We start from the raw sequence: 15,486 nt of genomic DNA, 5'->3' as shown, positions 1-15,486 counted from the left end.
GGCTTTTCCTCTGTGGGCGCCATTCCCCTTTTCTCCTCTTCTTCGCCCACCTCCTTCCTCTTCTTCCTCCCACGTGTCCTTTCCTCAACCTCCCTTCCTCCTCCTCCCTCGCCTGCTCCTCATCTCCTGCGCCCAGGGTGGCCGGCCCCCGGCCCGGCTCGGGGCTGCAGTTCTCCCGGCCGCCGACAGAGGGGGCCGCTGCGCAGCCGCGGGCCGCGCCCCTCCAGCGCGCGTTTCCTGTGAGGTCAGGTGGGAGGAAGCGGCCCGGAGCCGCCGAGTGGACGCCGCCGAGGCTCCGCAGCCGCGCACGCAGGTGGGTGTCCGTGCTGGGGGAGACGAGGGACCCGGAACATCCTTCCCGGTCCCCTGGGCCTGGCCTCAGAGCCGGTGTCAGGCCCCGAGGCCGCGCTCGGCGCCGGGCAGCGTCCCTCCGCCGCCGCAGCCCCCACCCGCCGCGTCGGTGCACCGAGGGCCAGCGCGCCAGGGCCCACCCAGCGGGGGCGGGATGACAGAGCACAAAGAGACAGCGGAGGACCACTACCCGCTTGGCCTGCACCCGGGCCAGCAGGCTTCAAAAAGGAGGCCCGCTGGTGCCAGCCTCCGAGGCACGAGAACAGGGCTCTCATCCTCTTTGGGAGTGGGTGGCCCCGAGTGTTTTTGAGGGTTTAGGTGAAAATTGCGGTTCAGCTGTTCGCGGGCGGGGGGGAATGGCCTTTGCACAGACTCAGGGAGGGGCGTGGAAGGGCTCCCAGCTCAGGGGCGCCCTTGGGGTCAGCAGAGCGGAGACCTCCCAGTGCCACTGGAGCATTCAGCTCACCGTTTTGGAAAGGCTGGGCCCGGCCTCCCTTAGCAAAGGACAGACCATGTTACCAGACAGGTGAGGGGCAGGTAGGGGGCGTGCCCCCTCGCCGCAGAGGTCTATCTTTCCCAGCCAGTGCTGGGGCTGTGTAGTGGCCAGTGTGATCGCCATTATGGTCTGTCGCCAGGCAGTGGACCTCAAGTAACCCTGAGTGGCCCAGATCTTTCAGGGGTTCCTGGCTGGAGAAGGCCCAGGTTCTTGGCGTTTGCTCCCAGGGGAGCAGCACCTGGGGCTCATTTTTGAATGGAAGGGGATTTGAGAGCTGGGGGTCCTGGTACCCTGGACTCTGTTTCCCAAAGAAGACCCTGGCGCCCGGGGTGCTGCTTCATGCTCTCCCTCTGTTTGCTGCCTGGAGATGTAGGCGCCTCCACAGCTGCCCACATGCCCCTGGGGTGCCACCTGTGCAATGGCTGTGCAGTACCTACCACAGGAACACTGTAGGCCTGACAGATGTCAGGGGGGCTGGCCTTCCAGTCCCAGTGCTGCTGCTGGTCCTGGATCATAATAAAACTCCCTTCTGCAGGAGTCCTTTCGGTGGTTTTTCTAGTGGACTCTGTGTCTGCCAGATTTTTGTCCCACAAAAAATTTGTATTTATGTCTCCCCCTTTTATTAAGCAGACAGCACCTGCTCAGGGTGGGTGACCAGGTAAGCTCCCCTGGTGCAGCAGTCGGCTCTCAATCTTTGGGAAATGTGTTTCCTTCAGGCTCTTTGAGGTCAGGGGAAGCATCATCCATTGGCCCTCAGGATCCTAGTGACAGATCACTAAGGGTTCAGGGCTAATGGGGAGGAGGGACCTCTGGCCACATGGTTTCTTCCATCAGCCCCCACCCTGGCCATGAATTACAGGTGCCGCCCAGTAGGGACCCACAGCTCCTGGAGGATGGTGCGGATCTTGGCCAATGGGGAAATTGTTCAGGATGATGACCCCCGAGTGAGGACCACTACCTCGCAGAGAGGTAGCTCTCCTCGGCAGGTAGGCATCCCCTGGGGAGGGGGAGCAGCCTGCCTTCTTTGTTACTCCTTAACTTCTAGAAGTCTCTCTTGCTGGTCATTAGCCTTCTCTAGCCTGAAGCTCTCTTTGGAAAGAGCTGAGCAAGGGAGCGCAGAGGGTCAAGACAGTGGGCAAATGCTGTGGGTTTACTGCCCAGTCCCTGTCTCCCCAGTTCTCTCCCCTCTGGGCGATTTTCTCCCCAAGAGCTCTCTCTCCTTTAACCTGGCTAGTGAATCCTGCTGCAGTTGGTTTATTTTGAAAGTCTGTTGGATGGGAGAAAACCTGGAGAGAGAGGGGAAGAGTTGAGCCCATGGCCACAGAACTATTTTAAAGAAGGGAGTGCCCAAGAGCTGTGCCCATGCTGAGTAACCCCTGCCTGGTCACTTCTTGTCATCTCTGTCCTGGGTGCCTTCTCCCTGGGCATTATATTGGGAATTCACACTGGCATTTTCCGTACTCTGAGAGCTTGTGATCCAATCGTTGGGAGTCTATGGGTGGCATACAGAATTGCTAAGGAAGGAGGGAGTGGCCCAAGGTGGCTGTCAAGGAGGGCAGGGCCCAGCCTGGAGTTCCCTCCTGGCTGGTGCCTCAACTCCAGGACAGCTTTCTCTGGATTCATTTGTTTCTCTCTGTCTTCATCTTCCAGGGCTTTCTCAACAGGGGCCATGGTGTCCCCCCTGGGGGGACCGGCCCCCGCCCACAGCAGGCAGGTGCCAGGCTGGGGGCTGCCCAGTCTCCCTTCAATGACCTCAACCGGCAGCTGGTAAACATGGGCTTCCCCCAGTGGCATCTGGGCAACCATGCGGTGGAGCCGGTGACCTCCATCTTGCTGCTTTTCCTGCTCATGATGCTTGGTGTTCGTGGCCTCTTGCTGGTGGGCCTCGTGTACCTGGTGTCCCACCTGAGCCAGCGGTGACCTCGAGGGCTGACGGGGGTTGGTGTGTCGAGAGGGACTTGCTGGGCCTTGGTGTTGGAGCAGGCATGTGGGGAGGGGACCATGAATTTGGATTGCAGGTATGGTGAGAGGGACCATGGGTTAAGCCGGAGGCAGAGGGAGGCTCTAGTCTAGCATCCCCAAGCCTAGGGTGGGCACCCTGGTTGTCTTGAGATGTTCAGGTGGTCTAGGGCCTCCATTAAGTGACACAAAACCAGAACAAGGCGTTCTCTTTCCAATTCTCTTTGATCCTTTTATGCCAAGAAGAAGTCTTAACTTGGTGCCAACGTGTTGGATGCCTCCAGGACACGAGCTGCCTTCTCCGTTACCGGGGAGCAGTACTGGGTCTAGGGCAGGTGGGAGAAGTTTCCAGACTTTTATAACACTGTTTTGTTTTAATGGTGTATTTTTATTGGCTACCTTTTATTTCCGATGAGGGGTACCGGCATTCTATTTATTGTGACATTTTCAATAAATAGATTTAAGTAAAAATGAGTCCATGTAAAGAAATTTATTACTAATCATGCAGCTGCACAGATCTGGAAAGGATGGTGAAGGTGGCTGGGGGCAGCTGGGCAAGGGGTGCGGGCGGCCGCAGGCTGATGGACCTAGCCTCAGATTCCTCACCCTCAGGATCTACTGTGTCCACTGAGGGAAGGCACAGGATGGGGGGCCAGGGCTGGGGGAGGACGGGCGGGGAGGTGGACACTGGTTCCATCGCTCCTGAGGTCTGCTGTGCTGCCTCAACAGAACCTTCTCCTGCAGGCGCCACATCCCCTGCTGCCCTTAAGGGGGTGGTGGCCTTTATCACAGACATTCCCTGGGGAACTTCATGTCACTGAACAGGACTCCTTTCTCAGATAATGTTTCCGTGTCTTCATTTCTTGGCAGTGATTGGGACACATGTTCCCTTTGTGATGTGGCATGTGGGGTGGTGTCTGGCTTTCACCGTCCACTCTGAGGTCTGGGCAAGGGGAGGCTGGCTTGGCTGGTATCCCAGATGCTTCTTGTGGCATCTCCTGCCCTGGCATGGCCACCTGCCACTCACCTGGATCCTGAACTCCTGCAGCGCCAGCTGAGCCAACGGAGGGGAATTCCTGCCCAGCGCCCATCGCACCAGCTCCCCTCACCCCCAGCTTGTTTCTTTCCCCCTTTCACAGTGGACTCTCAATATAGAAAATGTCTCAGGGGCTGGGAATCACACTGGGGAGCACGTTCCTCAGGCAGCCTCTGCCCCAGATTCAGACTGGACGGGAGGCTCTGGCCTAGGTCTCCTCACTGGAAGGCAGGAGTGGGCACTTTCTCCTGTCCCCACCCACCTCCCCACCGTGTGCCGGGAACCCCAGCTGGGCTGCCTTGCAGACACTAGCCCCACCCAGAGGGCAGACTTGGGGGGTGGCTTCTGCTCCTCCAGGGCTGAGCCCCGGAGCCCTGTTAGGTTGGACCCACCTGCCTGGCCACGGAGCTCCTGCTGTCTGACTTTCATTTTTTCCTGCCCAGCCTCCGAGGAGCAGCTGACCTCAGAGTGCCCCAAGTTTCAAGCCCTCGGTTCTCTAAGTTCTGCCTCTCTCCAGCTGGCCCTGGAGGTAGGGCCACCCTTCCATCTCCCCAGACAGAGGCAGACACCAAGCCTGAGATCATAAGCTACAGTTTTGCTACATCTTCCAGCTCCCTGTCCCTGGGACCAGAACGTGCCAAAGGCACTAACTGGGACTGGTCCTGTGAGACCAGGGGAGGCCATGGCTTGGTGGCTGGAGCCTCTGCTCGCTGGATGCCTGACCTTGCTGACCTTGACCTCCCATTTCTGTGGCCAAGGCAGCCTTTTGCGGGCCCTGCTCTGCTCTCTGTAGTGCACAACCTGGCACCCTTCACTCAGCCCCCTGAAAGCTGGTTTCCTCGTCACTACCAAGGTTGACACCGTGGTCCTCCTGCCTCTCAGAGCCTTTTAAGAGGTCACCCAAAGTGTGGAGGACAGGGCTGTGGAGATGATGACTGCACCAGTCTCTGAGCCTCCTTGCCCCATGGCTCCCAGGCCAGAGGCTTCAGCCCAGAGTGGCCACCATGTCCTGGGTACTTCGGGAACCCCTGGCTATGATAGGGCCAGGCTTTTGAGACTGGTGTCACCCCTCCCCAGCTGTTGGTGAAGTGCAGCTGCTTCACTCTGCTCCTGGGAGCTGAGGGGCTTATTGCAAGTCCCTAGTGTCAGGACGGGGGGATGTTTGATAACCATGTGCAGTGCCTGACCCCCACCAGTCACTTTATACCACCATATTGTCTCTGAGCCTTTTGGAGTCCGCCCTCAGGGACATTCCTCTATTTGGCCTCTGGCTATACTCACACCCACCCTATCTGGAACCCAGTTACAGAGGCAGATTGCCAGACACCCCCCCCCCCCACTGCAGGGACCCCCGACATCAGCACTGTGAGGCAGAAGGCATGGAGGGAGGTGCAGGGGCGTGGCTGCCACTGCCCAGCCCGTGGCCTCCATACCGTCCCTGCTCCGCTGCAGTCATGAGGGGGCTGCAGCCCTCTTTCCTGTATTTTTAAGTGTTTCACAATCCATGGCAAACTGAGGAGAGGAGAAATCTTTTTGCAAAGGTCTCGGAAGGGCTGTACAGGGGTGTGGTCCAGGGCAGGAGGGGAGAGGGGACACTGGCAAAGGGCTCTGCTGCCAAACTAGATGGAGAGCAAACCTGCAGCTGTCCAGCGGGCACAGTGCTGGAGAAGCAGTGGGCCTCCTCGTGCTGCCACCCAGGCCCCAAAGGAGTGAAGAGAAAGTTCAAGACGCAGAGGGGGAAGAGCTCCAGGGGCCTGACCAAGGGAGTGGGTGTGGGTGGCTGATGCTCTGGTTGGGCATGGGGGAGGGCTGAGACCAGGTGGCTTTAGGGACCAGAGAGTGGAAGGAAGAAGCAGAAGCTGCTCAAGATGAAGCCTGAGAGCAGCTTCATAGCAACTGCCCAAAGCAGCCGGGCAGGGCAGCACAGGGCTGGGACAGGGACAGCGGACTGGTCTCCACTCACCTTGCTACCCGCTCTGCCCTCCTGGTGTGCAGGGTTCCTATTCCCAGCTCCATCTCTTGTCAACCAGTGACCTCAGGCACGTCCCATCATCTCCCTGGAGCTCCGGGTCCACCTGCCCTCAGGGTGGAAGATGGAGGGTTATCACTCATCAGTTCCAAAGCCACAAAGCAGTGGTCCTAAGACTTAAATTTTTTTTTTAAGGCAACTTGCATTATATTTATTTTAAATTCACATTATACATTATTTTATAAAGGAGGCCTCATATCCCTCTTATAAATGGAAAGCCAGCAAACTCGCCATTCCTAGTAGGTATCCACACAAGTAAATCCCGGGCAGAGAAAACGACTCTCTCGCATCTTAGCTGGCCACTCAGGGTGTCCAAGGCTTAACCCGACGCCTGCTTTCTTTGTTTAAAAAAGCTTCTTAAAAGGACTTTTTAGAAGGGTGTTGAGGGCTCTCTAGCACCTTACCCAGACACTCCTGGATGGGCTCAGGGTACTGGAGAGAAACGAGGGAAGTGACTTTCTTCTGGGTGACTCGGAGCTGTCTGTGAAGGTCCCCCTCCTCTTGTTCACCTGCCCAAGCACTCCTCACCCTGTCAGGTCTCACAATGTCCCCTGAGCTGGGAAGCTCTGCGTGATCCTTGTCAAGCTGTTTAAAACAATTTAGTCTCCTTAAGGCATTTTCATGGCCCAGGGATCAGGCCGTGCCTATGTAGACAGAGAAGAGTCTCCATCCCTCTGGGTCCCATGCATCCATCCCCCTCCATCCTGCCACTGCTGTTCTTAGTGTCTTCTAAGTCCTTCTGGAACTCAGTTATTCAAATATGAGCAAACATGAATATTCTAATTTTTATCATTTTTTAATACACATCATAGAATATCAGACACCTTTTTCTGGCCCTTCACTTTTTTTTCTCTTAGCAACATGCCCTGGACACAGTTTATACCGAGGAGCTTCAGAGCTGTCCCTTGTTTGGTCTCAGCAGTCATCTGTACCATGGGAGGTGTCCTGGTTGACCCCCAAGGGCCTTGGCAGTGTGGGCCCGGCCACTCCGTGGGTGGATCTGACAGAAATGCCTTCACTTTTCCAGGACCAAGGGGGAAGCTCCTTGGATGGTTTAAGCTTAGTCCCAGGCCCGTCCCCCAGAAGCATCTGGGTGCCAGAAGAAGTTGACCAAGGAGTAGCCTTGGAAGTTTCCGCCTGCTTGGTTTTCTGGCCCCATAGCAGTCAGGGTGTGATTTCTGCCCTCACCTGAAAGCTGTCCTCCTGTCATGCTGCACCCCAAAGAGGGCTGGGGACCCTTAACCACGCTGACAGCGGTGACCCTCTCCAGGCCAGTTTCTGTCCTGAAAAAACAAGGGCCAGACTAGAGGTTTTCTGAAGCCCTCTTCCTGCTCTAGAACCAGAGATACTGGCTACGGGCCCAGCCTTGCCTAAAGGAGTGTTTTTGTTTGGGTACCAGGGATGGAACTCAGGGGCATTTGATCACTGAGCCACATCCTCAGCCCTATTTTGAATTTTATTTAGAGACAGGGTCTCACTGAGTTGCTTAGTGCCTTGTTTTTGCTGAGGCTGGCTTTGAACTCCTTGATCCTCCTGCCTCAGCCTCCCCAGACTCTGGGATTACAGGCGTGCACCACCGTGACCAGCTAAAGCAGTGTTTAATAGACTGCTGCGATCTAGCTGGGCATTGCCAGTGTTACAGCGCCCCTTCCTTTGCCACCCTAATTTTGATGAATATCTGGATTAAAGGAGTTAAGGGAAGACACAAAGAGCGACCCACCCCAGGTCTCTCGCTGTGAACTGGCTGATAAATAGATTCCCTTGTAACCAAACCAGGAGACCTGAGAGTTTGGAAAGTTAGCCCATGGCGCCACCTGGTGGACTGTCTGGTGGAAGCAGGACGTCCCTCCATGGACCATCTCCTCCTCCTGCCCCAGGCAAGAGCTCTTCTCAGCCAGCCTGGGGTTGCCCTGACTTCCTAAGTTCCGTGATGATACTGCTGCAAGATTTCTTTTGGCCAGTGTGAGCAGTTCCACAGTAATCCCTCACTGCGGCCTCGTCCGGGCTGAGCCTCATACCAGGAATATTCACAGGCTGCATTTCAACTTCTTGCAAACAAATAGATGTCTTTCCCTTTTGACAGATGGACTGAGACTCACATAGATGAGTATAACTTATATGTGGTTGCAGAGATGGTTGGCAGCATATTGGGGACCTGCCACACCAGTCCCCAGCAAACTATGAATCTGGGAGCTTTAGGAGGCTGTGGATGGGGTGTGGCTGGGGACCCCTGGGAGAAGGATCTGTCATGGGTCACTGGGATTGTTTTCACCTGCATTTTGGTATTTAAGTGTTCAGTGCAGGAGACAGGATGAGAAATGTTAGATTTGGTTATTTTCTATCTCAGGTCCCTGCTGTCATATGACCCCGCAGAGAGACTTGCTTACTCTTTAAGATGGGGTGCCTTCTAGGTGGTGGCAGGGATGGTGGGGCTGTGTCTAGCACAGCCCTGCCTAGTGTGATGCCCCCTATCCCTCCTCACATACTCCTGTCTTCACCCAGTGCCTGGGATTTCCTGTGATAAATGTGACATGTGTGACATGGTTGTCATTCATGACTTGTCTATGGCAGGAGGCAAGGAGCAGGCAAATCAGGAAGCCTCTCACTTGGTCTTGGTGCCTTTGGGCAAGTTAGTTACTGTGCCTCAACTTCCTCATCTGTGAAGTGGGGACAGCGTGTGATGTAGGGTGGTGGTTAGATCCAGATGAGAGACCCTGGCACAGAGCACTGTGTGGCATGGTTAGTATCCATCTCACAGTGGCCATCAGTGAACACTGGCTGCCCTGTGTCAAGGAGACTTAAAATACAAGTTGCTTTTGAAATTCTGGAAGAAAAAAAAATTGAAAAATTTCCCAGAATGGCTGCTTGATAGCGTACTGTAATTAAGACATTTACCTCTGAGACTGTGGCCTGGGAGGAATCCTCAGCAGCCTTTTGCAGCTGTGTGCTTGGCTCACCCTGGGATCCACCTTCTTCTGATGAAGTAACCAAAGTGTGAATGCTGTTAGCAGGGAATGGGCGAGACACAGTGTCCAGGCAGTGTGCACAGGACTTCCACATATTATGTCACCTATTTAAATTGTTTTATGGATAAAATAAGATGCAGAGGAACCAGGCAACTGACGTGAACTAGCCCAGTTAGTAAGTGGCAGGATTTCCTCCCAGGCCTCTCTGTTGCTCACGTCTTGGGTCCCCCCTTGACATCACGCTCTCCGTCAGGGTCAGCTGGAGCCAGCCCCAGGGAGTCTCCATCACAGGAAGGCACTTCTTCCTGGGTTTGAGCCCTTCAGCTCTTGCTCGCTGGGCCCTGTCCTTGGCTGCCGGGCTTCTCCGTCTCACCCTCCTTTGGCTGTGTCCCCAGACATCTCTATGAATGGCTCAAGTTCCTGCCCCAGATTTATATCTGCCTTGATTTGTCCAACGAGTCCCATCTCCTGCCAGCTCCTTCCCAGTCAATTAAGCTAACTCAACCCAAAGCTGCTGAGCCTCCTTCCATAAGGAAAGCCCTGTGCTGGGCCAGAGTCCCCATAGGCTAATGGCGGAGGTGGCATGTTCATCACCAGCTCCAGATGGATGATTCAGAGCTTTCTGAGGTCAAAGACAAAAAAAAAGGAAACTACCAAAGTTCTCAAAATAAATGTCATTTCTCCTTCACATAAAAGTCAGGAGTAGACGATACAGAGGAGGTGAGACTCCCTCCCACATTCCCAGGGATGGAGGCCTCTCTTACCAGAGCTCTGTCTGTGGTCCCAAAAGGCTGTGAGCTTCCAGCCAGTGCTCCTGTCAGGAGGAAGGAGGAAGAGGCAGATTTATCCTCTCTGACCACTCAGACCAGGTCATCTCCCTGGTCACATGCTCCTTGGCACCTTTTCTTCCCCTCAGAAGAGTCACTCATTTCTCTGTGGCCTCATTGGTTTGTCTGTCCACCACTCTTACTTGCCTCCCAGCTGACCCGATGCCCCAGGCGGTCCCTCATCAGATCTCTTTTCTCCGTTGTTCTATCCCTGCTGTCCAGCCCAGCTCTTGGCATATAGTGTGTCTTCACGAAATAGTGACTGTAACCAGTGTGAATCTGCAATCTGTATACGTGGTAAAAATGGGAGTTCATAACCCACCTGAATCAAATATATGAAATATGATATGTCAAGAGCTTTGTAATGTTTTGAACAACCAATAAAAAAAAAGAAAAGAAAAAAGAAATAGTGACTGATGGAAGGGACACCCGAGATTGCACCCTACACCTTCTCTGACGATCGTGATGACTCAGTTGGCCTGGCCCTGGTCCAGGCTCTTCTGTATCGAGTCTCTGATGATGAGTCTGCCACAAGCTGGGCCTGTGCTGAGGGTTTTGGGTGTGTGACCTCATTTAAGCCTCAGCAGAACCCTTAGAGGTGGACATTGCTCTTATCTCCACTTAGCAAGTAGGAACACGGAACAAGTAGGGCAGCTGGGATTTGAACTCGGCATTCCCAGCTCAAAGCCTCTGTTCACTTACTTCCCACCTTTCTGGGATTGCAGGAGGCCTGTGATGCCCTCCAGGCCTCCTGTTCTGCAGCCCTGGCCCCTTGATCTCCAGCAGACAGCTCTCTTGCTTGTGAAATATTCAGTTCCAGATGCTCAGCAAGCATTGTGCATCCATGCGTCTCCGCGGTGGCTCCTCCCCTGCAAACCACAGATGAAGCTCCTTCCTGTGCGGAAGGGCCGTGCACCCACATGGACTGGGAGAACACTGCTTCTCTGGCTCTCCTTCTCCTCTAACTTAGCTCTTGGAGTCCTGATGGGTCCAGGGGCTCTTTCAGACTACAGAGGATGGGTAGATGGCACTGCAGTAGTCAGGGGCCTGCAGGACTCTCTTGCAGGAGTGCTTGTGGCGGGGGGAGGGGGGCTTCACCCCCTGCTGAGAGGGCCTATTTGGCTAAGGGAAGGTGATGGGGACCTCATGCCCTCCTGCACCTTGCTCCCTTGGACCACATAGCGTTTACAGAGCCTTGGCCCACAGGACAGTACTGAAAGTCCAGTGGAGGGAGAGGGGCTTCGGCCTTCCCATAGACTCACCAGAATCCTGCAGATAGGGACTGAATGTTGGCTGTAGGCAAAGTACTCAGAGACTGTCCAAGCTGTAAAGAGCCCCAGGGGTGATTGCTTCCTACTTCCATGACACAGACATACAGTGAGGTCCCGAGAGGCCAGGGCCTGCAGGGAACCCCGTGGCTGACCATTGCCAGAGCTGGCACTGGCTCTTCATGCCAGATGCGCCCTGTGGCTTGCTTGACTGAAGCGTTTATCTGGCACACAGGCCATCTGAGGAGGGCTTGGAGGAGGGTGTAGTGTGACACCTGTCTTGAAGAGTTAGTTCCCTGAGGTTCTGGGATGGATGGCTGGGACCAGCCATTTCTGTCACTGCTGTCTTCCTTCCAGTAGCTACCAGCAGGTGGCGCTACACACCCAATTGCAGCTTAGCTTCCAGAAAAAGGAAGGGCAAACTGTTGGCTGGGAGCAATTAGGGCAGGAGACAGGCTTTAGTGCCCAGCTTCCAATCACCTCCTCTCTGGCACACCTGTGCTTCAGCACCCAGGGGAAGAGGAGGGAAGGGAAGCCCAGCATTGGGTTTATTGGGTTCCTCAGGTGATTGTGTGGTCAGCACACAGGTGTCCTGGCTGTTTTTTCAACTTGAATAAACGACAGCCAGAGATGGAACGCAGCCGGGTGGGTGGGTGCCTCAACCGCACGAGACCCACCTAGGCCCCAGCTGGAGCCTTGTCACCCCACTCTGTGCGCATGGGCACACTCCCTCACTTGGCACACACGGCACTTCCTGTCAGGCCAACTGGTTCCTGGGAATATGACCCCTTTCCTCCTCTTTCCTCTTCTCTTCCTCTGTCTTCCTCCCCCCTCTCTTCCCTCCGCTCTCCCAGGCCTCACTGTGTGTCTCTTTCCTTGCTCTCACCCCACCCCAGTTCCCCCAGGGACCCTACAGGTCTAGCCCCGCTCCCAACACCTCATCTGCAAAGGGCAAACAGGGACCAATACCAGTGGGTTTCTAGGATGCAGTTTCCATGGCAACGGTGCATCTTCTGCTCCATGGTGCTCAGCCCTGGGCAGGTTGCCGTGGAGACTCACCTCATTGAAGAGTGATTTGTGGGGCTGTTTTTCTCCTTTACTTCATCTCCTTCCTTCTTTCCAGAAATGCTACCAGCCCAAACAGCTTTTCCCCACTCATGGGGAAGCTGGAAGCTTCTTCCCCCAGCCTCACAGAGGCCTGGAGAGCGTCTCCATAGCACGAGTTTCCCTAGGTAGCCCTCTTGCCTTGGAGATGCAGGAGGCACCTCTAAAGGCCAGCTGAGGGGTCACCACGGAGAAGCAGGTTAGTGGACCCAGTGTCCACCTTTTGTGCCCTGAATGCCTGTGGAGGCCCTCGAGTAGATGCAGGAAGTCAGTGGACAGCAACCCCAAGACTGTCTGTCAGCAGCCATTTTCTTCAAGCGTCTTGGTGGCTGGAGAGAAGGTGGGAGACAGTCAGAGGGGCTGCAGAGAGAAGGGTCAGGGGAACCCAGGAAAGAGCTGGGGCAGAAGAGGGAACGCGCTGGGGAAAGGGAAAGTGAGGGGGGAGATGGGGAGCCTAGGGAAGGGCAGGCGGCCCAAGCCCACAGGAGAGCCAGGCCCTGAGGCCATGGCAGGAGGCCTCTCTGGTGCTAATGACCTTTATAAATCACTCAGCAACCCCAAACCCAAAGCAGGCCTCCCCTTCTCTGCCAAGTAGAGAATCTGTTTGTCGACATACAAATGCATTAAGCACGTTGTAGCTCTCTTTCCCCTCAAGTTGAAAACCATTACAGTAATTAATTAAGGCAGGGGATTAATTAAAGAGTCCTTTTCCCCCATTCTCCCCAAATAGATCAATCAGGGGGTGGAGGAACATGTGCTAGCTGCAGGCAGAAGGAGGGGGCTCTGGGGGAGGCATTTACAGGCACAGCTAGACACAAAGGACACCATGGGGGGGGTGCTCAGGGGACCGGCAGGGAGGCCCCTGGGGGCTGGGAAGCTCCTGTGCTCCCAAGGCCCTGTGGTCAGCTTCCCCTCCTGACTTTCACAGCAGGAGGTCTTCGTCACCATGGAAACAGGCCTGAGGGGCCAGGAAGGAAGAGTGGCCCTCACTCCTGTATTCTCTTGGAGTGTGTGACAGGCCAGTGCTCCCTGGGGCTGTCTAGGTGAGCAGGGTCAAGGCCTCCAGAGAGCTTTCCACCAGCCTGGTCTCCTCTGCTGCGGAGTCCCAGCCTGAAACGAACTCACAGTGGGGCAACCCTCCTGGTGACCAGCCTGACACCTGTGTGTGGATGTGCCATCCTGGTACAGGACAGGGTAGCGGGCCTCAGGCTGAGGACTGTCAGTCTTTCAGGTAACTTCTTTCATTCTGCCAAAGTCTGAGATCTCAGGGACTCCTCCTCCTCTCTCCCCACTCTCCTCCCTCTGCCTGCACTGTCTTACTCCTTTGACCAGCCTGCCTGCCATTCGTTCTTTTTTTTTTTTTTTTTTGGTACTGGGGATTGAACTCAGGGACTCTTACCACTGAGCCACATCCCCAGCCCTATTTTGTATTTTATTTAGAGACAGGGTCTCACTGAGTTGCTTGTGCCTCATCATTGCTGAGGCTGGCTTTGAACTTGCAATCCACCTGCCTCAGCCTCCCAAGCTGCTGGGATCACAGGCATGTGCCACCGCGCTTGGCTTTCTGAGAATTCTTTCTATAACGTAATGTGTTTCTGTGTGACATTTTCAGCAACCCCCCCCCCCCCAGTCCCCAGCCACTGTTCCTTGAATGGGCCCATTGAAGAATCACCCAGGTTAAGTGCGTCATCTTCTCCAGCTGTTTTTCCAACGGCGGTGCTATCAGGATGGAGACATAAAACACGTACGTGATATATTAGGTGGACAGGGCAGAATAAAAGCACACTCATAATTTTTACACACAAAACATAAAATGGTTCAAAGAGAAACGTGTCTATACCAAGAGGGAGGGAAAAGAATCCCCAGCGCTATAAAAGGGGTTTGTGTCTGTGTGTCTGATGGCTGTTTTATGAGTACGTGTGTGTGTGTGTGTGTGTGTGTTGGGGAGGCAGCTGTGAGGACAAATGCAAAGTAAACTCATGACTTTTCTAAAGAAAAATGAAACCCCAACATGCCCTGGCAGTGATGGATTTTTTACTTCTTTGTTTATTTTTAAAATAAATGTGTTTATTTGCAGTGCTGGGATGGAACCCAGCGCCCCAGTATGCGAGGCAAGTCCTCCACTCCAAGCCACAGCCCAGGCCAGTGGGTGCAGATTCTGAAGGCCATAGATTCTGACAGGGGCCCTGTGGGGAAGGGACCTTGGGGCTAGCTGCCCTCAGGTCAAAGCCCCATGTTTTAGTCAACTTTTTCTCTGCTGTGACTGAAGGACCTGGCAAGAGCAATTAGAGGAGGAAAAGTTTATTTGGAGACACACGTTTTTGGGGGCCTCAGTCCACACAGGGCTGGCTCCACTCCTCAGGGCTGGAGGTAAGGCAGAACATCATGACGGAAGAGTGTGGTGGAGGAGAGCAGCTCCAGACAGGCACCTGGAACCAGAGGGAGAGAGCTCTACTCACCAGGGACAAAGTATATACCCCAAAGGCACATCCCCAGTGTCCCCCACCTGCTCTCAGTTACCGCTCGGTTCATCCCTATCAGGGGATTAATTCACAACCCGTCACTTCACCTCCAAACCTTCTTGCATTGTCTCACACACGAGCTTCTGGGGCACACCTCATCAAAACCGTAACACCTCGACAAGCTGTGACCCTTCAGGACAAAGGCCAGAATCAGAATGGGGTTTGCAAAGTGGGTTCTGTACTCCGTCTCCTTCTCGTGGCCATCAGAAGCCAGTTCCTGTCCTTCGCCATCAGCTGCCTCAGGCCAATCTCTCCTTGGACACAGATGGGGTTTGTCACAGGGTTTTGTCCGTGTATAGTTCTAAAGGTTCTACCTGGATGTCAGCTCCACCCTGAAAAAAATCCCCCAAGCTTAGACTTCCCTCCCTGGCCATGGTCCATGTTGGGAGCCCAGAGAGGCCCACCCAGAGGACGCAGCAGCCCCTCCGCCTGCCCCCTGCCTTCCTGCTTAGAAGCCCCACATGGGAAGCACAGGAACCGAGCTGCTGTGGCCTCGCTGGCCTTTGGGTGGGCTGAGGGGGGGTGTCGGACTCCGAGTCAGGACCAGGACGTGGACCCTAGCCCACTTACCTGAGCACTTCAGCCAGTTTTCCATCACGGAGACGGACACCCAAGACACTCAACATGGAGGGAGGAAGGGCTCATGTTGGCTCTTGGGATGTCCAGTCCCTGGTCACTTAGCTCCATCCCCTGGGGCCTGAGCAGGGCGGTGTGTCCTGCTGGGAACACGCGGTGGAGGAGCACTCTCCTTATGGTGGCCAGATGCAAAAAGTGGTCAGATGCAAGTAGGGGCGGGGTTCCCCCATCCAGGCACCCCTGAGAACCTAATTTCCTTCCACTAGACCTCATCTCCTAAAGGTTGCACCCCCCACAGAATTGCAGATTGGGGACCAAACTGTAACCACATGGTCTCCCGGGACCCTGCAGA

At 55.0% G+C, this 15,486-nt stretch overlaps 1 protein-coding gene across 2 annotated transcripts; it reads left to right on the top strand.

Moving 5' to 3' along the window:
• Nucleotides 1-234: 234 nt before the first annotated feature.
• Nucleotides 235-3,277, top strand: Fam241b (family with sequence similarity 241 member B). Of its 2 annotated transcripts, XM_027931274.2 has the most exons (3): nucleotides 235-313; nucleotides 1,707-1,833; nucleotides 2,498-3,277. In XM_027931274.2, exons 2-3 carry the CDS (start codon nucleotides 1,741-1,743, stop codon nucleotides 2,765-2,767), a joined length of 363 nt encoding a protein of 120 aa, XP_027787075.1. In that variant the 5' UTR covers nucleotides 235-313; nucleotides 1,707-1,740; the 3' UTR covers nucleotides 2,768-3,277. The 2 variants fall into 2 exon arrangements, with proteins under 2 accessions (XP_027787075.1, XP_027787074.1); XM_027931273.3 differs by lacking the exon at nucleotides 235-313 and having other exon boundaries at nucleotides 747-1,833.
• Nucleotides 3,278-15,486: the final 12,209 nt, after the last annotated feature.

This window comes from Marmota flaviventris, chromosome 4 (genome assembly GCF_047511675.1).
Source record: "Marmota flaviventris isolate mMarFla1 chromosome 4, mMarFla1.hap1, whole genome shotgun sequence".
In the NCBI taxonomy this organism is placed as follows: domain Eukaryota; kingdom Metazoa; phylum Chordata; class Mammalia; order Rodentia; family Sciuridae; genus Marmota; species Marmota flaviventris.
The sequence above is the reverse complement of the archived record's forward strand: the minus strand, read 5'-3'. Positions and strand labels throughout refer to the sequence as shown.

Bases quoted from the DNA above. Each gene is read 5' to 3' on its own strand.
- Fam241b (XM_027931273.3), top strand. From the start codon at position 1,696: ATGAATTACAGGTGCCGCCCAGTAGGGACCCACAGCTCCTGGAGGATG. The intron at 1,834-2,497 runs GTAGGCATCCCC...TTCATCTTCCAG, and splicing joins GAGGTAGCTCTCCTCGGCAG to GGCTTTCTCAACAGGGGCCA.